Consider the following 27847-nt stretch of genomic DNA (forward strand, 5'->3'; position numbering starts at 1 on the left):
TGCCATATCCCTGTATAGGCCTCCTAAACTCGATCGCTCCGCCTCCTCCAACACACTTCTTTCACGAGGTATATTCAGAGCGTCATTCTGGCGACTGGAGCATCCTCTACTTCTCTACGGAGCGCCATTTATGCCTTCATGCATTAACTACAATAATAATAGAAATAGTACTACGGTAACTGCTCAAGTGGACCAATTTGGCCCCAGTGGAGCACAGTAATATAAAATAGAAATAAAGTCACTTAAAGACCCCTTCCCTGCAATTTTAGACGTTTTTTTGGAAAATAATACATATATATCACTTTAAAAACATTAAACTATGTCATTCCTTGTCTTAAATGTACGTTTTATGGTAAATTATGATAAAAAGTGAGAAACAATGCACTACCTAAGAAAGTAGCTCGCGGCGATCGACCTCTCGTGGACGGTCTTAGTTAGGCCTAGCCTAGCTAGGCTTAGTTTTGTAGGCCTAGCTGGTAAACATCGGTAACGTACGAACATCGTAAGCTAGCTATATACCTAGCCTGACGTTGTATAGTTGCTGCATTAATTGTCTTTCTATTTTTGCCAGACTCCGTTGATACAAATTGGGGAAAACCCGGTATTTTCGCTGAAAAGTTAGGAGTCTACCACATGTTTTGGCCTCACGATCGATCGAAAAGTGGGCGAATTACAGGTGAAAAAAAAAAATATCAATCCGCGCGCAATGCATTTTGGGATTTATAGCGGGCCGCTATAATTATTAGAATCGACTTATTTTTCACATTTTTAACCGTTTAAAGACGAAAAAAGTTATCGCAATAGGACCATATAGTATTATTTTTACATTAAATATAGTTTGTGATCTTAAATTAGATCTAAAAAACGTAGGGAAGGGGGCTTTTAAGATTCAATCTTTTCGTATGTTAAAACACTGTGCTCCTAATTTGGCGCCAGTGGAGCACAGTGATAAAAAATAGAAATAAAATCACTTAATTTCAACATCCTTTCGTATGTTAATACACTGTGCTCAAGTGGACCTAATTTGAAGTCACTTAAGTTTAAATGTCTTTTCGTATGTTAATAGGTCTACATTGTGCTCAAGTGGACACGATTTGGCACCAGTGGAGCACAGTGATATAAACAACAAATAAGTTACTGAATGTTAATATCTTTTCGTATGTTAATACACTGTGCTCCAGTAGATCCAATTTGGCACCAGTGGTGGAGCACAAATAGTCAAATACAAAAACATCGAGAAAAAATACTTCAAAAATATTTCAAACTTCCAGGTATATAGGCTATGTTAAATATCGGTTACTCCATAACAATTAGTTTCAAGCCATATCAGTGATTTTAATAACTTGCGTTTGTCTAAGATAAATACTTATTTAGTGTCACCGGAGAGTGCACCTATTCATTGAAATATGAAATTAAATATTAAGTTGGGGCAGAGCTAATAATGAAAATAGAGCCCCGAATTGCACTTATACTTATTACTATACATAGTCACCTATGGTAATTATGATAATGTTAAAATTTAAACTATCCAGATGCGACTTCAACATTTTAGATGGGGTTTTCTACTTTAAAACTCGACTTCGTATAAGGCCTACCCAGCGGCGGAATTAATCTAAGCTTCGAAATTGATCTGGAAATCGGCATCTTTACAAATGTTCTAAATTTGATCTTATTTCACTCTCCATTAACCCCATACAAAAACCATCGGAGACAAACTATCTGTTTAAAACATGTTTATTCTGAGTACGGTGCGGCCGCTACCCACCAACTACCATAAACGTTTATTCATAACATATTACAATACAATATCTTGCATGAATCGGACATTTCGCTACCAATGTAGCAACATTGATTAACAGAATCAAAATTTAACAGTGTTGCGTGTTGACCGCGAATGACTAACAATATCATCTTTCCCACTACACCTGCACAACCATTGCATAACAACGCACGGCATACCAAACCGTTTCGTACACCTGCGATGAAAATATAAAATTCAATTTCTTTTAAAATTGAGGGCGGCAAACATAAAATTTACGAGATCGAATACAGGTAGAAAAAAAAATTAAATAAAAAAAAAGATGTTAAATGTGCTCTCCCTGCCTCAGCACTAAGGCCCTGCAACAGCCTTTTGAGGTCGTTTCCACCACATCACCAGATGCATTGATGTTGTCGCCTCATGATGTGTGGTGGAAAGGGGGACGTATGATCTGTGAACCCCAAACACAGTGGCTCGCATAGCCTTAACTCTATTCCACCGACCAGCGTGGGAATCGAACCCACGACATACGTGTGTTAACACGACGCTCAGACGACTTAGCTAACTGATCATTTTGGTTTTAGCAAGGTTAATAGGATATTAATGACGTAATGATGAATTACATAATACACGTATAAATAGACAATTATCAGCTGTTCAGTCATGTTTCAGTTTGTGGTGCAACGGGTACTGCTCAGTTTTGAGTGCTATCAGCTGGGGTTCGAACCTCTACGGATATTTTTTTTATGAATTTTTTTTTTTTAAAGAGAGATATTTGGAGGATTGAAAATGTCAGGCCTAGGCAAGTGGACCTTAAATCATAAACACAAGTGTATGGCATTCATTTTTGGTTTTAACAAGGTTAATGATGAATTATGTAATACACGTATACAGAGACTATTATCAGCTGTTCTGTCATGTACTACTTTGTGGCCTAACGAGTAATGCTCAGCTTTGGGTGCTCTCAGCTCTATTTTTTAAAATAAACAATAAATAAATATAAAAAAATAATGAAAATTGTTTTTCTTTTATTTTGAAAGAGAGATATTTTGAGGGTTGTAAATGTCAGGCCTAAACAAGTGGACCTTTTTTAAAATCAGAAACAAAGTTGCATAGCATTATTTTTCATCAAATAGACTGCCATAAAACCTCGAAAAGAAGCCCATGTGCTCCTTCATTTTTAGTACTCTTGTGTGGGCTTCTTTTCCACATGGAGTTCTTTTCGAGATTACTTTTGCAAACTAAAAAGAGGGGAGCTGAGGTTTTATTTACATGATTTGAACAATCTCCTAATGTAAAGATTAACAACATAAAAATTTAACAGTGTGGTGTGTTGACCGCGAATGACTAAAATACCATCTTCCCCATAATACACCTGCACAAACTCATTTGCATAACAACGCACGACATACCAAACTGTTTAAAATAGAGCTGCAAGGTCTCCGGAAATGACATCTATTATTTCTTCAAACAACATGAATGAGAATCTTCAGTACCCCACCATGCTTGGCGCTGAGCAAAGCCAATTTTGAAAAATAGAACCTGCATAGGTTCCCGCCCGAAAAAAATGGCACTTTACATGATTTTAAATTATATGAAACAAACTATTTAAGACTCACCAGGACAATAGAGCTTAATGTCCCCGTAAAGTGCACCTATAATTCATTGACATTAGCTCACCATGGTTGGGGCAGAGCTAATAATGAAAATAGAGCCAAGAATTGCACTTATACTTATAACTATACATAATCACCTAATGATAATTATTATAATGTTAAAACTCAACTTCGTATAAGGCCTACCCGGCGGCGGAATTGATCTAAGCTTCGAAATTGATCTAGAAATCGGCATCTTTGCAAATGTTCTATATTTGATCTTATTTCACTCTCCATTAACCCCATACAAAAACCATCGGAGACAAACTATCTGTTTAAAACATGTTCATTCTGAGGATGGTGCGGCAATACACACCAACTACCATAAAAGTTTATTCATAACATTTTACAATACAATATCTTGCATGAATCGGACATTTCGCTACCAATGTAGCAACATTGATTAACAAAATCAAAATTTAACAGTGTGGCGTGTTGACCGCTAATGACTAACAATACCATCTTTCCCACTACACCTGCACAACCATTGCATAACAACGCACGGCATACCAAACCGTTTCGTACACCTGCGATGAAAATATAAAATTCAATTTCTTTTAAAATTGAGGGCGGCAAACATAAAATTTACGAGATCGAATACAGGTAGAAAAAAAAATTAAATAAAAAAAAAGATGTTAAATGCACGCTCTCCCTGCCTCAGCACTAAGGCCCTGCCACAGCCTTTTGGGGTCGTTTCCACCACATCACCAGATGCATTGCTGTTCAGTCATGTTTCAATTTGTGGTGCAACTGGTACTGCTCAGTTTTGAGTGCTATCAGCTGGGGTTCGAACCTCTACGGATATTTTTTTTATGAATTGTTTTTTTTTTTGAAAGAGAGATATTTGGAGGATTGAAAATGTCAGGCCCAGGCAAGTGGACCTTAAATCATAAACAAAAGTGTATGGCATTCATTTTTGGTTTTAACAAGGTTAATGTGATATTTATGATGATGAATTATGTAATACACGTATACATAACTACTATCAGCTGTTCTGTCATGTACTACTTTGTGGCCTAACGGGTAATGCTCAGCTTTGGGTGCTCTCAGCTCTAGTAGATTGGGTTCGAACCTCTACGGATATTTTTTTTTTAATAAAAAAAAAAAAATAAATAAAATAATGAATATTGTTTTTCTTTTATTTTGAAAGAGAGATATTTTGAGGGTTGTAAATGTCAGGCCTAAACAAGTGTACCTTTTTAAAATCAGAAGCAAAGTTGCATGGCATTATTTTGCAATGAATAGACTGCCATAAAACCTCGAAAAGAAGCCCATGTGCCCTTCATTTTTAGTACTCTTGGGTGGCCTTCTTTTCCACATGGAGTTCTTTTTAAAGATTACTTTTGCAAACTAAAAGAGGGAAGCTGATAGGTTCCCGGCTGGAAAATGTTTTTATTACATGTTTGAACAATCTTCTAATGTAAAAATTATCATCAACATTTTAACTTTTTGACTCCGCTAAAGGGAACACAAAGGATATTATTCCTGAGGACGATCAAAGCATATTGATCGAAACGTCGAGAAACTCAACAGTTCTTTTCTGAACTAATATACGTGGTGTACCGCAAACTTTATATCAACAAAGGATTTTTTTTTCTTAAATTTATTAAAACTTAGTGAATTTTCTATATACCACACTGTGCTCCCCTGGTGGCAAATTGGGTTCAATTGAGCACAGTGTATGAACATACAAAATATATTACAATTCAGTGACTGGACAAGTTACCGTAGTACTATTTCTATTTCTGAAGTAAATAAAGGCATAAATGGCGCTCCGTAGGGAAGTAGAGAATGCTCCATCGTCAGAATGACGCTCTGAATATACCTCCTTTCACATGTCATTCGAATCAGGATTTGATTTACAGTACCATATTTGTAAGGTCAATTCGCCTCACAAGTGTATGCAATGCAAAAAGCGCAACAAAACACTTTCATATATCTGTCCTGTTGTGTATGAACATAGCTTTTTTGTGTATTTATTTACATTTATAGTCAATTAATTAATAATAGCATATTTTTAATTCTTCTCAGTGTGAATGATTAAAAAATAAATAGGGTCATTTATTTTATTATTATTTTTTATTTCACGCATAACTAAATACAGTAGGAATACTTCCACACGTAAAGCTCTATCTACACTATCAAACTTCTTTGACAAAAAAAGTGTGATGCGCCCAAATATGGTAGTTATATGCTTAAATATGGTAGTGATATAACATCAGCATGTCCATATATGGGCACATAACATTTTTTTGTTACATAAAGTTTGATAGTGTAGTCATATTCGATTGAGAACTATTGCGGTCTACATCATAAAGATTTGTTGTATTCAAATTGTAGATTGTAAAATGTTTGGGCTCAACAAAAAATATTTCAAAGAGAAAACCCTAAACAATGCAAGCCTTTTTTTTTTTCGTAGCCAATGACCAAAATACATAATATATATAAATGTTGCATGGCAAACATAAAAAAGAACAGAACTTTTCACATGCGGACCTATACACATGCTTGCTCAAAAACGAACACAGTCATACGCGCAATGTCTAACGACGATTAGCGTTTAAGAAATGTTGAATAAATTCTCAATGGAAAAAGTCTCAATTGACTATGACAAAAGTAGACTTTATAACAGGTATATGATTGTTAAAAACCTACTCTTCATTAGTTCTTTTGTTTGGGGGACCCTCAGCTGCGACTTATTTACTTTCTTATTTTATCTATAATTATAGAGATATTATAAAGGACTGTACACCTAAAACAAGGCAGTTTTAATCAGTCTGATTTGCCTATAATAGACACTATACTATATAAATTCTTTGATAGAAATATTACATTTAAAATATTAAAACTGGACTTCAAAACAAACTAGACTTATTTTTTTTTACATTTCAAATAAAACATTTATCACTGGAAGCAGCTATGCATTTACAGCACCATATATTACAGTGTGTTTAAAAACATCTATTATGTTATTTGTATGTATACAACATACAGTATACAGTATTTGACAACATATGCAACACTTGTAGTGGAGCTGTAGCTTGGTGGTTAATATGCTTGCCTTCCACTCTCAAGGTCCAGGGTTCAATTCTGAACCTAATTCTATGGTTGTAACTCTTTCAACTCCACTACTTAAAATGAGACTTGGTTGATAAGCATCGCCAGTCTAGCGCCCCTACCTAGTTTGACACACATATCATGGCCGCTGGTTGTTATGTTATTGTTGTGATATTTGGTTTTGACGAATAAAGATCTTATTACACTTGAGTCTTACGTGTCCGGTCGTCTTTATTGTGGTGTGCCTTTTGCCTTACTGGCGTGGTGGCAGCTATACGATTACGAGCCCATCCACCATTATTCGACTAGTACTGGTGAGTAGCCTACCCAATCTAGTAGGCCTAGCCCAACAAATCGAGCTAGCATATCATCACATACTCTACGCTTTCACAGGCGCCGATCGGCTGTTGCTTCACACGTGCAACTGACAACACCTAGTCCTATGTATACATTTCTTACCATGGCCGGTACTAGAGCACCCAAGCAATGGTGCTTAACCAAGAATGAAACTATAAATACCTTCGAAAACTGGAAGCAAAACCTTATCTACACACTCTCACTTGATGCAAATTTTGCCCTATTTCTCCTAGATGGTTCTGTTTGGCGTTCCAAAACCAGGGCATCCCCCCTTCGCGGCTTAACTGACGACAATGAGGAGGTACCTGTTGCACGTCGTCATACCGCCCAACAAAAACTCACTATCCTTGAACTCATGCTTGGTCAGATCGCTAATTTTTGCCCTATAATTTCCCGGAATACCATTGTTAAAAGCTCCTCCTCACTTTCACAAATTTGGCAAACTACCGACTGCATTATGGATTCCAGTCAACCGGCGCCCATTTTATTGATTTTGCTGATATACATTTACAAGATAATGAAAGGCCGGAAGATCTCTATCAGCGCTTAGTTGCTTTCGTCCATGATAATTTACTACGTCAAGACGGGGGAATTTCCCACCATGATGCCCAAATACAGGAGGACGAAGAACTTTCACCCTCGTTGGAAAATTTGGTAGTTCTTACTTGGCTCTCTCTCATCCACAAAGGCCTTCCTAAGTTAGTTAAGCAAAGGTATGGTACCGAGCTCCGCACTCGAACTCTGGCGTCAGTGAAACCGGAGATTTCTCAGGCTTTAGACTCTCTCTTAGAAGAGTTACGAACTGCGGTTGATGCGCGTGTTTTTCGGTCATCCACATTTCGCTCTCCTTCAGCTTTCACACCCCGCTCCACTGATTCACGCCGAAATTCCAACCCTCGGCAGTCATTCTCCCGACCACAGTTTTCCCAACACAAGTCCTGTCCTATCTGTAAACAGAGCGGCCGATCAGACGACAAGCATTTCCTCAGTGAATGCCCTCATTTGCCCGAGTCAGACAGGAAATACATGGCTAAGGCCCGACAAATCGTTGGCATCATCGATGATGATAACACCTCGGATGAGCCTGGTGATAATAGTGCACCGTCGACAGCTTTACGAGTCCAAGTTCGCCAGTCCCCATACCTTGACACATTTCACCAACACCACACAGCCAGAATCACACTCGACAGTGGTGCTACAGGAAACATGATTGCCTTTACTGCTGCCACTGCCCTTGGCGCCACCATTAAAAGTAGCTCTCAGTCTGCCCATCAGGCTGATGGATCTTCCCCACTTTCGGTCGTAGGCGAAACAACAATTATTTTCACAAGGGACGACAGGGAATTCAAATTTGAGGGTCTCGTTGTCGAAAAACTTGACGTCGACATTCTTGCCGGAACTCCTTTTATGGAGCTAAATGATATCGCCCTCCGACCCGCGAAGCGGGAAATTAAATTGGATGACGGTACCACGTACATCTATGGTTCCCAGGTACAGGGCCTTCACCATAACACGGTTCGTCGTGCTTGTGTGCTTCGTGCTCCTGAAGGGGAGACCACTATATGGCCGGGAGAATTTATCGAGGTAGCCATTCCGTCTGACTTTATCCAACAAGATGACGTGTTTGCTCTCGAACCAAATAGTAAGGGTACGTTTCCTCGAACCTGGCCAAAGTTTGACTTGGTCTCTAGTGTTGCGGGAAGGGTACGTATCCCAAACTCCACCGACACACCTCAGGTCATCAAACGACACAAACATTTTTGCCAAGTCCGACCCACCTTTGTGCCATTGTCGGCCAAAAATGCTATTCCCCAAAAGTCGCCATCTAAGCCCTGTAAGCCTCCTTCCTCTGTCGCGTTTTCTGATTATGTCAAGCTAGATCCAGACCATATCCTCCCACAGAATGTGAAATCCCAATTCCAATCCATTCTTACTGAATACGATGTTGTTTTCGATCCTATGATTAAAGCCTACAACGGCTCTGTTGGCCCATTCCAGGCTGTTGTTAACATGGGACCTGTACAGCCTCCTCAGAGGAAGGGTCGAGTTCCTCAGTACTCCAGAGATAAACTGGTTGAGCTACAGGACAAATTTGATGAGCTTGAGGAAGTGGGAGTATTTGTTCGCCCCGAGGACGTCGGTGTCCAAGTCGAATATCTTAACCCCCATCTTTCCTTGTCAAAAAAGAGAGTGGTGGTTACCGTCTGGTTACAACATTCGCCGAGGTCGGACGATATGCGAAACCCCAACCCTCCCTTATGCCGGATGTCAACTCCGTTCTACGTAACATCGCAAAATGGAAGCACTTAATCACTACTGACCTTACAAAGGCCTTTTACCAGATTCCTTTGTCTCGCGGTTCTATGAAGTACTGCGGCGTTGCCACACCATTTCGAGGTGTCAGAGTTTATGCCCGGTGTGCCATGGGTATGCCTGGTTCAGAGACCGCCCTCGAAGAGCTGACTTGTCGGGTACTGGGGGATTTGATTAAGGAGGGAGTAGTAGCAAAGCTTGCGGATGACCTTTATTGTGGAGGGGACAGTTTAGAGGAGTTAATTTACAATTGGCGGCGTCTACTCCAATGCATTTACAAGTGTGGTCTGCGATTGTCTGCTAGCAAAACGGTGATTTGTCCACAAACTACAACCATTCTTGGGTGGACCTGGTCCCTAGGGTCTATTCGTGCAAATACTCATCGTATTTCAACGTTAAAGGCATGCACTCCACCACCGACGGTAAGAGGTTTACGCTCCTTTATCGGGGCATATAAGGTGCTAGCACGCGTTTTACCTCAGTGCGCATCTCTCATCGCTCCACTGGAAGAAGCCATAGCCGGCTTACAGTCCAAAGAAACAATACATTGGTACGATGCCTTACATGAAGCATTTAAAGTAGCACAGAACGCACTTGACTCAAACAAGGTCATAGTTTTACTTCATCCCGATGCGCTACACCATGCTCAGTTGACAACTGTCAGGTTTGCTCATTTGTCAACGGCGCGATAGAGTCAACGGTACTACGTTCATCGATACGTGATTTCATTACTGGAGACGTCAAACTCCCGTTCACCAGTCGGCCAGCTTGGCTAGCCATCCAATCCGAGTGTCCAGACCTTCGGCGTGTAAAAGCTCATCTTATTCAAGGAACGCGTCCATCTAAGAAGTTAACCAATGTCAGGGACATTAAACAGTACCTTAACTGTTGTTCCATTGGAAGAGATGGTCTCCTTGTAGTCAACCGCACTGAACCACTCTCACTTAAGCATGAATGTATCATTGTCCCTCGCCCTGTATTAAACGGACTGCTGACATCACTTCACGTCCGGCTAGATCAGCCAACTAGCCACCAACTTAAGTTATCCGTTCGCCGCCACTTCTTTGCGCTTGACTTGGACAAAACCATCGAACAGGTGTCAGAATCACTGTGCCTCGATCCGTACTGTACCCACCACCGCAATTGAACAGTCCACTGATGATCCTCCGTCGAAGCTCGGAGTCACCTTTGCCGCCGATGTCCTAAAACGCGAGCGTCAACTTATTCTTGTTGTCAGAGAGACGGTGACGTCTTACACCCTTTCGTGTTTAATCAGCGATGAGAAGCACGATACTCTCCGTGATACCTTAATTCGCTTATGCATTGGCATGTGTCCCGTGGAGAGCCCTTCAGCAACCATCCGCACAGACCCTGCCCCGGGCTTCATGGCACTCGTCCACGATCCCGTCTTACTGAAACATAGGATTTCGATCGAAATTGGCAGAGTTAAGAACATCAACAAAAACCCGGTTGGAGAGAAAGCTGTACGCGAACTGACAGAAGAGTTACTTCGGCAAGAGCCTGGTGGCGGTCCCATCTCACCGACAGTGCTTGCTGTCGCCACATCTCGTTTTAACTACCGTATCCGAACACGAGGATTGTCGTCTCGCGAAATGTGGACACAGCGAGATCAGTTCACTCATGACCAAATCCCTATTTCTGACCGCAAGTTGATTATCAGCCAACAGCACCTCAGAGCCTCTAATCACGCGCACAGTGAAAAGTCCAAGGCACCCGTCGCGTGTGCAGCACCTGACGTTTCTATTACGGTTGGTGATTTAGTCTACCTGTGGACAGATCGTCGCAAGACATGTGCACGAGATCGCCATCTCGTTGTTTCTGTAGATGGAAAGTGGTGCAACGTCCGAAAGTTTACGCACTCACAATTGAGAAGCGCTGCTTATCGTGTAAAGAAATCAGAGTGTTTTACTGTACCGACTGACGTTCATCATTCTCCCACACCAACCCCACAACGCCACTGCGACACCTCTGATGAAGAACCTGATTTCACAGTTGATCCGTCTCCATTTCCTCCACCCGAGGTACCTTCAACTCTTTCAGCCTCCTAATGAGGTGAACGACAAGTCATCATCCATACAGACCCTGGAAGAATCACCAATGGAAGTTCCAGCTCAGTTGTCTCATCGCACATCCACACGTTCACGCAGATTCCCTAGTCATCTCTCTGACTACGTTCTTGATTTATGATGTTTCATACGTATTATATAGTTAAGTTTCGACCATTCAATGTAGATTTTGAGTGCTTTTGCTTGCTTTGTTTTTGACTTTTGTGTTTTATAAGAAAAAAAAAAAAAAATGATTACGCCAGTCTAGCGCCCCCTACCTGGTTTGACACACATATCATGGCCGCTGGTTGTTATGTTATTGTTGTGATATTTGGTTTTGACGAATAAAGATCTTATTACACTTGAGTCTTACGTGTCCGGTCGTCTTTATTGTGGTGTGCCTTTTGCCTTACTGGCGCATGGTAAATTATAAAATAGTTTATCCATCCTGTAATTGACGAGTTATTCGCTGTTGGATGAGTATGAAATTAAACAATTACAAAAACACATGTCATATTATATGTACATTTTAAATACAAAAATCTGGTATTAGGCACAACATGGTAATTTGTCTATGCTAAGTGAATAATAAATATCACAAACAACATACAAGGATAAGGTACTATACGAACCACATCGAAAGCACCAAATGTTCTCTGTCCTATTTTCACATACACTGCATAAAATATTTTACAATTTATAGCTGTTTTATATGATTTACAAAATATACTTATTTACATTAATATTTAGACAGCTATATCAAATATTTAAAAATTTCTTTGATCTGCCGGGTGGGAGCGTGGCAGCTGTAAAGGACGATTGGGGTTTAATTTTAGGTCGTGCACTAGTGAATCGGGAAGCGGAACTAATCGCTGGTTGCTGTTTCCGTTGACACTGCTGGAACTGGACAAACTTTGAGAACTTGCAAATCTCTCTGGTGGAGCTTTGTCACCTTTCTTTTTCTGTAAGATGATTTTTAAAAACATTCATATTTTGTTTGTTCTTTTTCATTTGACACAAGAGTATAATAATGAGGGTTTATTGTCAACTGTATTTAAGAAGCTTTGCTAGTGTTATATATTCAGATATAATGACATACCTTTAACAATGGGTTCATTACACCAATGTTTGGACTAGAGTTGAAAACTTTATTGAAATTTGTTTCACGATTTACCAATTCCATTTGGTAGTAGCGCTTTTCTTCCTATTAAAAAAAATTAGAATTAAATGATGAGTTGAATCTCTAAAATATCCACTGTTATGTTTATATTACTATAATCATTATAACATTTAAACACTGTGCTTCTTCGTCATCATTAAGTTCCTACAATCATCATTCTGATTATTTGGAATTAGTCAGTGTGGTGGCGGTCTCGTACAGCTGGTTTATTGCTTATATATAATATTCACAAAAACGTTAGGATGGGAGTGTTTGTTTTGAGCCATGCAACTATCCCAATAACAACACAATAATGGATCCACAGTTTCCTAATCACTATCCCGGACAATAGACGTCTTGCAACATAACGCACTCAAAAACTTCTCTGATCAGAGCGATTATTGGCCAAAGACTTAATTCTCATTCATTTATTTTTCTTTTCATATCATGTGTAAATAGTATACACACACAAAATAAAGAACTACTTGATGCAGGAGTAGCGTGCCATACCTCATCAACTGCTCTTGTTCTGTCAACTTGTACTTCATTCTAAAGATTTCTTCCAAGTCTTCTGGTCGAGAATCTCTCTTCATATACTTCTCCTCTGCTTCCTCAAGCCTACACAATAACATAAGAATAACTGTCTTATATAGTGCCAAACAACAGCTAAAGCTCTGTCTACACTATCAAAACTAGTGACAAAAAAAGTGATGTGTCCAAATATGGTAGTGATATGCTTCAATATGGTAGTGATGTGACATCATTATGTCCATATATGGACATTTACATTTTTTTGTCACATAAAGTTTGATAGTGTACACAGAGCTTCACACAAAAAAAGAACAATGAAATATTCTAAAAATAACCAAAAATGAATGAAGATGATAGGAAACATTTTCACTACTCAGTTCTCCAACACAGTCATTAAAAATTCATTACAAGATGGTAAACTAACTGCTGGATGTGCCCAAATACGGTAGGGATATGCCTAAATATGGTAGTGATATGCTTAAATATGGTAGCGATATGCTTAAATATGGTAGTGATATGACATCATCATGTCCATATATGGGCCCTTCACATTTTTTGATTGCAAATATGTGAATTTGTTATCATAATATTATACTTACATAATTTGAAGGGCTGATATTTTATCCTTAAGAAGTTCTTGTGCCTGATTGAACTCGGCTAACATTCCTTGTTTTTCCCTTAAATAATCAGCTTCCACTTCATCCAACTGTTTCTGATGCGATTTTTGTAGTTTCTGCTCATGCTTTCTAAGCTGACCATCAGCGTTACTTTTGACCTTCAATATCCAGTGTTCTGGTCAGCTCATCGATGTTGTTCTTCAGTCCTCTCATCTCGCTGTGCATACTCTCAATGTGAGCTTGTCTGAATTGTAGATCGTCCTGCATTTCATGTATACGTAACTTACTCTCTTTTTCCTGTAAAGAAAAAACTTGTACCTTAGAAAGAGATTTTTTTTCTAAATACTGTATATATGACTGAGTATAATTCAATGCTTAAATATAATTCCACACTCCCTAATTTATGCTAAATTTGGACAAAAAACTTTGGACTACAATCGTGATTTTCTATTATTTATAAAAGACGAAATAAATGAAATGAATCCACCCTTTAGATTTGGTCAAATTATAATACTTCGCATTGACAAAACTGTGTATACTTATACTCTGTAAATAACTGTGTACACTATATGTTTGACAAAAAGTATGATGTGCCCAAATATGGCTAGTGATATGACATCATGTCATGTCATCATGTTCATATATGGGCACATCACATTTTTTGTCACATAAAGTTTGACAGTGTAGACAGAGCTTTTTGGCCGTTTTTGAAAAAATCCCTGAACTATATAGTTCAGGGATTTTTTTCCAAAAATGACCAATAAGCTCAGTCTATACTATCAAACTTCTTTGACAAAAAAAGTGTGTTGTGCCCAAATATGGTAGTGATATGACATCATCATGTCCATATGAGCAAATTACATAGTTTGATAGTGTAGACAGAGTTTTAGATATTCTTTAGATTAGTAAACAGTGCTTACATGCATTTGTTTAAGTTCTACAGCCCTCTCCAGTTCCATTCTAGCTGCCGATATCTGCATTCTATGTGCCTTAGTGATCTGATCTATCTCTGCCATATGTCGCTGTGACAACTCTATCTTGAGCTTCTCTGTCATCTGTTTATGACCGGTTTCTGCAGCGTCCAACGAGGCCCACTTCTCTTTCTCTGCTTCTGTCTTAGCTTCAAGCATTGCTGCCTTGCTGGCCTTTTCTTGAGCACTAAGCTTCTCAGATAAACTGTTCTCCAATTCCGCTTCAATCGTCTAAAACAAAAGACAAATTACTGGTAAAATCATTCTACTGCAAGCCTTAATGTAGATTAACATACAGTGCATTGAATTACACAGATAAATGTTTTTCCAAAAATTATCAATCTAAAATATCCAATGTACATATATATATAAACACATCAGGCAAAGAACATTAATTTTAAACCGCCCGGTGATATACTGAAATTTAATTAATTAATTTGAAACGATAAAGATGAGGTAATCTGTGAGAATGAGAAAAAGTCGCCCCAACCGAGACTCAAACTCGGACCGTCTGTTTGATATGCAGTTGCCCTAACCATTAGACCACTGGGGCTTTCATGGTATTGTTCTAACTCGATTGGATAGCGACTCTTTAACATTCTCCGCGTGGTACGGCGGAACAGCACTAGTCCTCAGTTGTACGCACGCGCAACAGAGATCAAATTGATACCCCCTCATCTTTCAGTATTTTTATTCACGAGGCGAGATCTCCAAAGAGATACTTTTATATATATAAACAATTATATATATTTGTCTTTGTATTGTTTTAAAGGGTTTTTATGCATGTTTTAACCTTTTATTTTCTATAAACAGGACCATATGCAAAACATCTATCATCTATACCTGATATATTTTTATCCTGTATAAATATGTTTTAAATTTTAAAAAAAAATGTTTTATTTTGTGTAACAATTTAGCTAGGAAAACAAACCTTAATCCTTTTTAATTTATCATCTTCCAGTTTCTGTTTTTCTTCTTCCGCTGCTTTCTTTAACTTCTCCATTTCTGCATCGTATTCTTTTTGTGACTTTTCAATTCTCGCCTCAAGTCTCTTCACCTCACCATCGGCTTTGCTTTGTAATTTACTCATCTCGTCCAAAGCCCATTCCGACTTCTTACTTAAATTATTTTTTAAAGATGAAATCTATATAAAAAAAAAAAAAGGATAAAGGTATTTAGTGCTAATTACTTCGTTTAAGCAAGGACGTACGCGCAACGCAAGCGAGTTGACCAATGACAAGCCACTGTTCGAATAATCCATTGCTTGTGATTGATCAATGCACTTACGTTGCGTTGCATCCTTGCGTTGCATCGCTAGTGGGAACCAAGCTTAACTATAGAGCATCAAATAAGCAATGGAAAAGACTTTAGGTATTTAAAATGTTCGGCGCTACTGCAGTTTCGCACCACACCTTTATATCTTCGATTTCTCATCCAATTTTTCTCTCATACTCACAACATACCATGTTGGGTCATTATGTAACATGTTTACATGAATTAGCCACCGCTAAAGTACCTGTTTCACCACAAAATCTGCCTTTCAAAACAGCATCTTTTTCTCGAAAACTTCCACAAACAAGGGCCATTTTAGAATCAGAAAATTGCCAGAAATCAATGTACAGTATTTCTTTTAATTTTTATTTTGAAACTATAGAGGGCAGTTATTCAACGGAGAAGACACGAGAATCCCTCCATGCTCTTTTCATTAATTCTGTGAGAGCAGGATCTAAGCGCTGCTTCTTAAAATTGGTGTAGTCCGAGATAAAGATTTTTAATATTACTGTTTTACACTTTTGCATTTTTTGTCATTTTTAGTTCGTTTATATATATTATATATATATAAATCCAAAGGCAAAATACTGAAAAAAATGGCAATGCTGTGGGTATCAGTGGCTGTTACTATCTCAATTGAGATACAAAAAAAAAGCGAAAAGCTAAATCAAAACGATAAAATAAAACAGCCAGAAAAGTTTGCAGAGCTTTCGGGCAACAATAGCCCTTCGTCAGGGTGATGTGACACCAGTTTCGATTTAATGTAATTTGCCTACAACAGGCAAAGAACATTAAATCTATTATATTATATATTTATATATATTTATTAAATATATTAAATATATTATATATATATATTATATAATTATGTATCTTTTAATCGGATTTGCTGACAACCGACATTAATTCTAGTAGTAGTAGTAGTGTAGTATCTTGTATCTTGTATGATAAAAGGAAATGACTTAGACTAAGGAGTGACATGAAATCTTAATATATATTACAGGCTTTAAATTTTCGCAAAATGCGTCACCAACAACTTTGAAATTTTTTCTTTTAAACTTAGAACAAATTAACTCAAGCTACACTATAAAACATTACTTTCCACACAACAATATGATAAAACATTACGACGTGATAGACCAACCGAAGTCGCGTTGATTCCGTCCTTTACGTGTAAGCATAGGTTGGACGTAAGCGATACGTAAGCGATTTGACCAATCATCACAAGCGATTCGAACCAACTGTCCTTTGTCATTGGTCAACTCGCTTGTGTTGCGTCTACGCCCATGCCACATATCTCTAATGGTAACCAAGCTCTACGATGCCGAAAGTTCATCTTTGCTGACATTTCGGGAACTATAATTGAAAAATATTTACAAACTTTAACTAAAAACAATACCGACTTACGCATGACATGAAACGACGCCGAATAAACCAAAGTTCAACTTTGCCGACATCGGAACTATAATTGACATTATTTACAAACTTTATAACTAAAGTTACGTATCATCAACGACGCCGAAATAAACCAAATGGAAGGACCGACATTTTTTAGAACGAATATTTACAAAAATGCACGCGCTTTTTCGTTATCATTGGTGTCCAATTTTTAAAAAAATACAACACACGACAAACTCACATTTATTAACATCATGGCTCAGCAAGCAGTACATCCGAATTTACCAGAAGAAGAAGAGTTTCAATCTATCACTTTAATACAAATTGGCCGTAGGTTTCGGGACGACAGAAACGGTTTAATAAACTGGTGTCGGCGATATGGTTTGTTGGCTTTAAACATGGAGTGTCCGACATGCAATGTCCAGTGTGAACAAAAGGTATATGCTCGATCGATTGACCAAGTAACGTGGAGATGTCCAAACCGCCAATGCCGAAAAACGGTCAATATAAGAAAGGGAAGTTTCTTTGAAAAGAGCCACCTAGAACTCTGGCAGATTGTTGGTCTAACCTACATCTGGTCAACCAACTGTGGACGATCCAGAGGATCCTCATACGAAACAGTAAAGGGAGAACTCGAGATTGGGTCAGATCATACTGTAGTGGACTGGATGCAATTCTGCAGAGACGTTGCTGCAAACTACCTCGTAAACCACCCACAACAGCTCGGAGGTCCGGGAATATTGGTCGAGATCGACGAATCTCTTTTCGCAAAAAGGAAAAATCACGCAGGAAGGATTGTACCAGAGCAGTGGATTTTTGGAGCATATGAACCGGCCACCCATCTTGGTCTACTGGTACCAGTGCCACGAAGAAACGCCGCAACTTTGATTCCGATAATCACGCAGTGAATACGTCCGGGATCAATAATTTGGTCCGACATGTGGGCCGCATATGGTCAACTCGCCAACCATGGTTACGTCCATGGGACGGTGAACCATACGAGAAACTTTGTCGACCCTCAAACGGGAGTTACCACCAATCGGGTGGAATCTATGTGGAAGAGGGCAAAAAGCAAGATGAAGGCTATGCACGGTCCAACGAACAGAGCAATGATAGCTGATTACCTCGCAGAATTCATGTGGTATTTAGCGATATTATGCGATTTAGCGATGCGCCTTTTTTTCATTTATGGAATCAGATAGCCACGGAACTCTATCCTCTGTAACATTATCTGCTGACAAACGCCTGAACTTTAAAAACATTTTGTTTTTTTAAAACAATGCTGTTGTCTGTTATTTTTATCTAGTGAATTTTCCATTAATATTATAAACAATATGCAACCGTTATAGTTGAGTTATTTATCACGACCATAAAATCATAGCTGTTAATCTCACCATATTCTGACCAAAGACATTCGATTTTGTTTAATGTTTATCTATAAACCATTCTAGTTCAGCTGCGACAAACTTTAATATTTTAACATAATATGTTGTGACGTACGTACGTACGTACGCATATTAGTATTAAAAGTTATAGAAAATATCTTTTTGTTTGTGTTATTAGTGCATTTTCATGTCATTGAATTACAACTACTGTACTGGGTTTTTTTCGTCACTTAAGTCTAACTAGATTTTATAACACTGCCCTCTATAGTTTGTATAGTTATGAATTTTTGGGCAAATGAAACATTCTGGCAATTAGTTGTTGAACGAAAATGGCGAGCAATTGTCGCGTTGATGACAGCGAGCCAAGTATCGTTGAAATTATATTGTTTTTTGGGAAATTTACATCGTAAGTGGTCAAATCGTATAGACTTGTTACATAATAATGTTGTGAGTGTGAAAAAAGAAAATTTTGGTAAGAAATCGAAGATATAAAGGTGTGGTGCGAAACTGCAGTAGCGCCAAATGTTACAACATTCTTTTCAATTATTTAAAAATTCATAAAAAACTGTAGAATAAACAAAATCATTTTGATTTACTTGTTGTTGAAGGTCATGCACTTTTTGCTGCCATGTTTCTTTAAGCGTTTCTAATTCTTGACCTTTTATCAAGGTCATCTGATTGAGGGCAGCCTTCTTGTCTTCTTGGTGTTGCTCAATAAGTTCACTTTTCAATTTTTCACATTCACGCCTAAAATCAAAATTACATAAGTGAAATTTATATAACATTAGGATTAACATTTACATAGTACTCATTTCTATAAGCTCATATTCAGCGGCCCTTCACATACTGTCATAATACACGGTTGCAATAAAAACATCATTATTTTTTCTTAAGCTCTGCCTACACAATAAAACTTTATGCCCATATATGGACACGATGATGTCAAATAACTACCATATTTGGGCATATCACTCCATATTTGGACACATCACACCTTTTTTGACAAACTAGTTTGATAGAGTGTAGACAGAGCTTTAGTTGATTATTGGCACCTACAGCAAAGAGTTTATCCAACTGCACTAGTGACCACCAAAATTGCTAGACAAAATATGTAAAATTACCTCAATGTATCGGTCCACTTTCCATCCAGATTTGTAGATAATGAATCCAACTGGTTCTTCAAGTCTTCTCTTGCCTTTGCTAAGTTTGTTTCATGAACTTTCTTAAGTCTATCAAGCTCAGTCTGGAAGATCAAAAAATACTACTAGATAATGTGTGTTTACACTAATAGCATAAAGATTATAAAAATGCTCTGATTCTGTTGCACCATTGAATGAAAATAGAAATAAGTAATAAATAATTGGAAGACGGCCTATTGAATTAGCAAGCAATTATTATAATTTTAGTGTAGTTTCTTTCTTAGTAGTCCTTTTTTTAAACTTTTTTTTTTTCGTTCTTTAATGTGTATTTTAGTAGAATTTAATAGGGTACCTGAATATCAACTGGCACCCTGTGTGAAAAATTAAAAACAATTAAAATAATAAAATAATAAGTCATAATAGACTTTACTTGTAATTGTGTAGATTTGTTCTTGGCATTCTTTAGTTGACTTCTAGCAGCATCTAGCTCTGTCTTCAGCTTAATGTTATCCTTGCCAAGTGTCTCAATCTCTGATGTGGCTGAGCCTAGCCCTTGTTCACGGTTATCTACAATAGCTTGTAATCTTTCACATTCTTTCTCAGATGTTTGCAGCTTTGCTTCAAGAGACGTTTGAGTCTCGTTTAACTTGGTCTGTAAAGTTTCCGTTTCTAGTTTTAGACGGGAAGATGTTTGTTCTAGTTTCTTCTCAAGATCCTATAAAAGAAGTGTAATGTTTACTATTATGAAAATTATTTAAAAACAATTCTAGAAATAAAAGCAGTGTACATTTACAATAACTTAAATGGTAACAATAAATAAGAACTGTTTCAGGGATCAGAAAAAAAACTGTCAACACTATCGAATTGTATGTAACAAAAAAAATGTATGTCCATATATGGACATGATGATGTCATATCACTACCATATTTGGGCACATTACACTTTTTGTCGAACTAGTTTGATAGTGTAGACAGAGCGTTAGAAGTATACTATATATAAAATGTAAGCGGATCAAAATTAGCCCATAACAAAGTTATACTGGATGCAGATGAAGAACCAAAAATAGTGAACTGAAGACAACAAGGGTGCATTACAAATTGTTCTTGATTTAAAGAAGATGAGTACCATCAGCAAGAGAGCTTTTTGAAAGGCTGTACAGTAGCTGATGGAGTAGAAGTAGTAGTTTATAGTTTAACCAATATGACGGAACATTACCTCTTTCAGCTCCTTTATTTCTTGTTCTGCATTCTTATCTCTCCTATCTCTTTCTTCTTTATGTTTTCTTTCAAGGTCTTCTATTATTTTTTCAAATTCTTCTTTGTTTTTCTTTAAACCATCTATCCTGCTTGTCTCAGCTGATGTCAATGCTTTCTCGTAGCGTTCTTTCATCGTTTGTTTCTCAACTGCTAATTCCTCAAGAGCCTAAGAAAAATTAAATCTATTGTGACTGCCGCTGACATGAATACTGGGTACAGATCACATGATCTTGTTATTATAATATAACTCAACAGTTCTTTTCAGAACTAAATATATGTGTACCACAAACTTTATGTCATCAATATTATAATATAGTTCTAGATAAGAGCTTTTAGAAGTATTATTATTCTATTTGTGTGTACCAGGGAGTGTATGTAACTGAGTAGGTATATCCAATGTTGTGTAATAAAAGGAGATTTCCCTAATGATCAAAATCAAAAACGGTACTGGGTTTGGTCTACTAGTGTTCCTGCTCCCAAAAATTCACTGATGAAGAAAGTCTATCCATGGTGACTAATAGAGTGTGGTCCCGGGACATGACTATACTTCGGCTTTAGTTGGAAATGTTTTTTTTTAGAGAATACGATGTTTGATTATATTAGTGTAAATAGTTTGGTAAATAGTTGGATGTAATGATCTTGTACATAGATTAAAATTTTTTTTAAAAGACAAGTATCCAACAAATTCATAAAACTCTCTTTTCTTTTCAAGGAAGAAAATTTCCAAAAATATTCAATTTTTGACGAATAAAGTTGATCTATGTCTATAAAAACAAGACAAGAAAATAAACTGAATTGTTGTGCACACCATAAACTGCTACCTACCTTTTCAAGAGACTTAAGTTGCGCTGATTGCTGTTCAGACAAAGAGTGTTTAGTTGATTCCAAATTGTTCCTTTCTTTTTCCAGCCATGCTAACTTGTCATTTAACTTTCTTAGCTGTGTCTTAAGATCCACAATAGTTTGTTCGTTACTTAGTTGAGACGCTTCTAGTGACCCTATCAAACCTTTAAATAAAAAAAAGAAAGTTTAAATTTGTCATATTTATTTATATACTGAGCATCTCTTTCCCTCACAATGTAGAAACTAATAACATGAAACTGAAAAGGGATACAGTAGAACCCCTTTTTTTGGGACACCTCTATTAAGGGGACAGTACACGTTACTGTCAAACAAAGGAGAAATATATAGTTTAACGGTACGGAAAAACTCATATTCAGAGGACAACCCATGTTCATGAGACACCTCTACAGTATTTATAAGGAGACACTTTGTTGGGTCCTGAAGGTGTCCTATCATATTGGGTTCTACTGTAGTATGGAGATTTCTATTAAATTTAAACTTTTCACTTACTTGGTTTTTTGACCATATCAAGAGCTTGTAACTGGAATCGTTCTTTAGATGCTGCTAACTGTACTTCAATCTCTTTCAGTTTAATCACAGTGTTTCAAGATCTTTAGATTTCAACAACTGTAAACAAAGTTATAATTTAAATTGTTAATAATAATGTACAGTATCAATATTTATTTCCCTTTCTAGTTGTATAATACCTCTATGGTACATTCTTCTGAAATGTAAATCACAAAAAATCAACAAAATGACAATGAATCAATGAATGACAATACTTGGTGGTGTGAAGAGCCCTTTTCAGTAAATAGACTTATGATGAACAGAATAAAAAATTAACAATTAAAATCTGAATGAAATATAAATTATAGACCAGTTTCTAACCTGTTTATTTAAGTAATCTGAATCGCCAGTATTTTGCTTTAAGGCCTGCTCTGCATCTTGTAATTTTCCTTTATAATTGTTAAGATCATCTTCAACACACAAAAGTTGTGAATTCAAATCCTCAATCTTTAAATTTAAACTTCGCTCTTTGTCACCAAATTTTCGTTGTAAAATTGTTTCATTTTCTTTCACTTGCTTAATTCTTTCCTTCTCTTCTTCTTCTCGTAACACTGCAATTTCTTTTTCGTGGAAAGTCTGCAATTTCCCAAGCTTCAACTCGTAATCTTCAGTCATTTGATTTTTTCAGCTTTTAAACGTTCATATTCGGAATTTAAAGTTGCAATCTATTTTGAGTAAAGTTCTTCTAATTTATTTTTTTCATCTATACTTCCAGATTTAGTTTGAAGTTGTACTTTTAATAACTCATCAATTTCTTTCGTATGTGCACGTCGTAGTTCTTCCAACGATGCTTCTTTATCTTTCTCAAATCTATCTTTCATAGATTCAAAAGATTTTAATTGCATTTCAAAGTCTTTCTTTACTTCAGAAACATTTTTTGAAAGACTTAATAGTTTGTGAGAATGTTCAGATTTTAATTTATTTTCACTTTCAACAGATTTATGTTTGTATTTCGTAAACTGATCGAGGGCGCTTTTGCGTTGTCGTTCATGTTCTTGGATACACGCTTCTAGAGATTCTATACGCTTCCTCAGTTCTGTTTCACCACTAATTTTGCTTTTATATCCTGTAAGTTTGTTCTTTGTTTCTGAAATAATTTGTTGTAACTCGTTTTCATGAGAAATTTTGAGTTGTTTAATGACTGCATCATGGTCATCGTTTTTTGTATTCAGTGCATAAATAACCTGGAAATTCAAAAGTTTTGTTTTTTATTTATTAACAATAACAGGGGTCAGTCTAATTACCGAAAACAACCAAAAACAACCGAAAATAACCGAAAACAACCAAAAACAACCGAAAACAACCACAAACAACCGAAAACAAACCGAAAAAAAAAATAAAAAAATCTAAATACCGAAAACAAATTTGTATAATATTTTTGTTATTGTCGCCCTCTATTGATGGGTGTTTCTAAAGCTAAGACCATACAGAGAGAAAACCGCGCGCGCTAAAGCTAAGGAAGACCCTACGAAATGGTAAGTGTGCACAAAATACAACTCAAAATCGTACAAATTCAATGAAATACATTTCGTTTTTAGTCTTTTAAAAAAAAAAGGATGATTTTACCTAACTTTGTGTTTTCGTCCCCGGTTTCGTCACTTAAGTTAATACTGAAGTGATTAAGGATAAAAACGTACGTTATTTACTCGACTACGGTAATTTTACTGAATAGATTTTATTGTGAATCCTTTATCGTGAGCTGGTTTTAAGTATACTTTATAGTTCCTAATATTATCAATATTCTTAAAAATATCATTTTTGTATTATTATCTTTGAAAATCTATAATTAAGTTGATCATGATTAACCATATTCAATTTAGGCCTACTTTCTATACTAAATGGATTCACGTGATTCCCAATTATTGTGATGAGTAAATGCGTTCGTTTCTGGATAAAAATCGAAAGACTAAAATTAAAATATTTCTATAGATTCTGTAAGTAAATGCGATGTTATCATTGATTGTTTGTACGATTTTTAGTTGTATTTTGTGCACACTACCATTTCGTAGGGTCTTTCTTGGCTTTTCCGCGCGGGCGGTTTTCTCTCAGTGTTATGGTCTTTAGAAACACCCATCAATAGAGGGCGACATGTAAAATATTATACAAAATTTGTTTTCGGTATTTAGATTATTTTATTTTGTTTTCAGTTGTTTATGGTTGTTTTCGGTTGTTTTTGGTAATTAGACTGACCGCAATAACAATATTAAAATTTTAATTATAATAATACTAAAACAAATTGATTTAGCTTTTAATTACGTAAAATTGTTTTTTTTTGACTCGAATTTTCGACTTAAAGTGAATAACTTTAATATTACTTTGATATGGCCAATTTAAATTTAGAATATTTTGACCTTCAATACATCTTTAACAATATATTTAATTTTATAAAAACTTCACTGTGCATACAAGAATGTGTGTTGTAATTTTTGTGGTCTTAATGTATTATTTTAGATTATTATTTTTTATATTAAATAATGTTTTTGAACACATTTACGGCCGCCATCTTGTTCAGTATTCGAGAAGAGTAGGTAGTAGGAGGTTACCTCGGTGAACTGGTTCACAAAATAGCCCCTGTATCAGGGGGATTACCACCTATCTGATAGGACAGTGATTAATTTACTATTGGTAATCCTTGGCCACATTGCCTAAAGACATAAAATAAAATAAAATAAATAAAAACGATGAATCTAGCAACAAAATCTAAACCCAAACGAGAGTTTTCATTTCATTTATTTCAAATATCGTCATCGCAGCCAAAGCTGAATTACAAGGATATTTGCATATTCTAAATATTGTTTGAAAAGTATTCATTTTGGAAAATGGTTTCCAGTGAAGAATATAAGTAACATGAAACTAAGACGTGTAAATTATCAACAACCCAAATGCAGAGTTGAAAGATATAGAAAAAGTGCAGTCCCATACCTTATCTCGCTTCTAAATGAATAATATTAATAGAGAAAGATCATTGAGTGTCCTCTTTTGGACAGATTCTATCATATCACTTTGTTTCTTAGTGAGACTAGAATGCCATACTGGGACAGCATATTCAACACTTGGTCTTATGTAACTCTTAAATACATCTACAAGATCATATTTCGGAAGATTGAACTTTCTTAATCTACACAATATATGCAGGCGTCTGCTGGCTTTGGATACAATTTCTTTAACATTTGAGGTTAGCTTGTATCCATAGACCTAGTAGGCCTAACTTAGTTTCATTAACAATTTCAATTGTATCATTACCAATCAAAGGGGTTCTTGCTCATTTTGATTTCTTAATTAAGTTAAAATACATAGTTTTACATTTAGTTGGGTTAAGTTAGATCATTGGCCCAAGGAGCGAGCCTTGAGCGACACCACATGTTAGATGAGTAACACTCGTTGATAATGTGGATTTATTATATAGCGTACTTGTTGGGTTGTAAGACAAAAAGCTAATTATCCACGGTACAATTTCAGGTCTACAGCCAAGAGTTGCTAATTTATAAACTGCTATTGTGTTGTCAACACAATCGAATGCTTTTCTAAAGTCAGTTAAAACTAACTGACCAACAGATTTGGGAATGTTACTACCTTCATAGAACACATTTAGTAGATCAACCAAATTATGGGTTGTTGAAAAGTTTTTACGGCAACCATATTTTTCTCGCTATCTGCTAAGAGCCATTTTTTAATTAATGAAGCTCTCAGCTACCTTAGCTAGGATACATATAAGCGAGATTGGTCTAAATTTGTCAACTCAATATTAGTATTTTGTCTTGATCTACGCCCGGTAAATAAAGTAATGTTTGTATGATGTAAATAATTTACATCAATTACTATAAGATACATTTTATTATTATGCTAAAATGTTAAATTCAATTAAACTTTATTTTTTCTTCCAGAAACAATAATATTGAAATATTATTGAACTAGGCCTCTTCTTCGTGATACAAAAACGCGCCCGGTTGACGCGAACTGTCTATTCGGCAGTTTTTTGCTAAATAAATTCCATAAAACGAATATTTAAATATCTAAATAGCATTTAAAATGTTAACATGTTATAACATTTTTATCATGAAAACCCTACCGGTCGCGATCGTCCAGGCTTAAATATTGTGACCGTCACAAAAAGTTATAGACATCCCGACGTAGGCGGCGCCCTACCGCATGGAAAACATTACTGCTGTTGGGAGAGCTCATTAATCTGATTCTGATGTTCTTTGGCTTGATGCTGATCGATTGTTGTTGCATGCTGACGGATCCACTCTCTGAAAGAACTCAATATGGCACAATTTGAATATGATGAGTCAGGGGGAACATCGTTATATTTTCTAGTCTCTTTTTATGCTTTGTTTTTGATTCCGATAACATATTGGTTACTTCCTCACAGTAAAAAAGAAAGTATGTAGCCTAGCCGGTAATTCCCCTAGGCTAGGCCTAGCACCGCCTAGCCTCCTAGGCCATAGGCCTATGTGTTTAGGCCTATGCCTAGGTAGGCCTACTAACTAGTAGTAGGCCTAGCCTATGATGCCTAAGGCCTAGCCTAGGCCTAGTTATAGTGGATTACGGTCGAAGCGGCCGCCAACCAAAGCGGCCGTTAGTTCAATAACGGTAATCTGTATGGGACGCTGTATGCGCTTTGATTGTCGTCGACGTTGTTTTGTTACAATGCCATTGATTGGCCCATCGGCATATGTGCTTTAATCTTTGATTGTCGTTGTTTGGACAGGTTTTCTTTACTTAGGCCTGGCCCTAGTTAGGTCGTATGTTTGGACAGTTTTTCTTACCTAGGCCTAGTTATAAAACTTATAGTGGATTACGGTCGAAGCGGCCGCTAGTTCAATAATGGTAATCTATGTGGAACGCCGTGTGCGCTTTTATTCTCTTTTTTTTTTACAGATTGAATGTGATACATTCTTTTAAACGAAATGCCGAATCGATGATTACTTATTTTATCTGTTCTAAATGATAAATGTTTAATAAATAATTGTATATTAATATATAATATAATAAGCCAATTAATAAGAATTATATATTTTTAAAATTTATTTACAATAACATGACAGCAATTTATTTATTTACAATCCTACATCATTTTATGCCATTCAGATATTTAAATATTCAGATATATAGATTCGGCAATACCGTACGTAAATTATTAATGCAATACCCACTGTATAAAGATTCGATAGTATGTAAATGAGATATAAAGATTCGGCAATACCGTACGTAAATTATTAATGCAATACCTACTGTATAAAGATTCGATAGTATGTAAATGAGATATAAAGATTCGGCAATACTGTACGTAAATTATTAATGGAATACTGTATAAAGATTCGATAGTATGTAAATGAGATATAAAGATTCGGCAATACCGTACGTAAATTATTAATGGAATACTGTATAAAGATTCAAAAGTATGTAAATGAGATATAAAGATTCGGCAATACTGTACGTAAATTATTAATGCAATACTGTATAAAGATTCGATAGTATGTAAATGAGATATAAAGATT

The 27847-nt window shown here is 36.4% G+C and overlaps 1 protein-coding gene and 1 pseudogene across 2 annotated transcripts in view; one reads left to right on the top strand and one right to left on the bottom strand.

Annotated features, from left to right (window-relative positions):
- Positions 1-11649: 11649 nt before the first annotated feature.
- Positions 11650-26579, bottom strand: LOC144848249 (protein FAM184A-like; annotated as a pseudogene). Its single transcript, XR_013613835.1, has 15 exons — positions 26493-26579; positions 22668-23530; positions 22290-22359; positions 21762-21943; positions 20896-21102; positions 20110-20394; positions 19662-19783; positions 19137-19287; positions 15417-15629; positions 14435-14716; positions 13497-13811; positions 12877-12984; positions 12536-12545; positions 12307-12411; positions 11650-12169 (listed from the first exon to the last, which is right to left on the bottom strand). The product of XR_013613835.1 is annotated as a protein FAM184A-like (transcript).
- Positions 26555-27847, top strand: part of LOC144849186 (translocation protein SEC63 homolog) — a 41583-nt gene continuing 40290 nt past the window's right edge. The window contains exon 1 of the mRNA XM_078706220.1: positions 26555-26729. Within this exon, the coding sequence (XP_078562346.1) occupies positions 26612-26729 (118 nt within the window). The 5' untranslated portion in view covers positions 26555-26611. The remainder of the gene's footprint in view (positions 26730-27847) is intronic.

The sequence above is a fragment of the Antedon bifida genome, chromosome 7 (assembly GCF_963402885.1).
Source record: "Antedon bifida chromosome 7, ecAntBifi1.1, whole genome shotgun sequence".
Taxonomy (NCBI): domain Eukaryota; kingdom Metazoa; phylum Echinodermata; class Crinoidea; order Comatulida; family Antedonidae; genus Antedon; species Antedon bifida.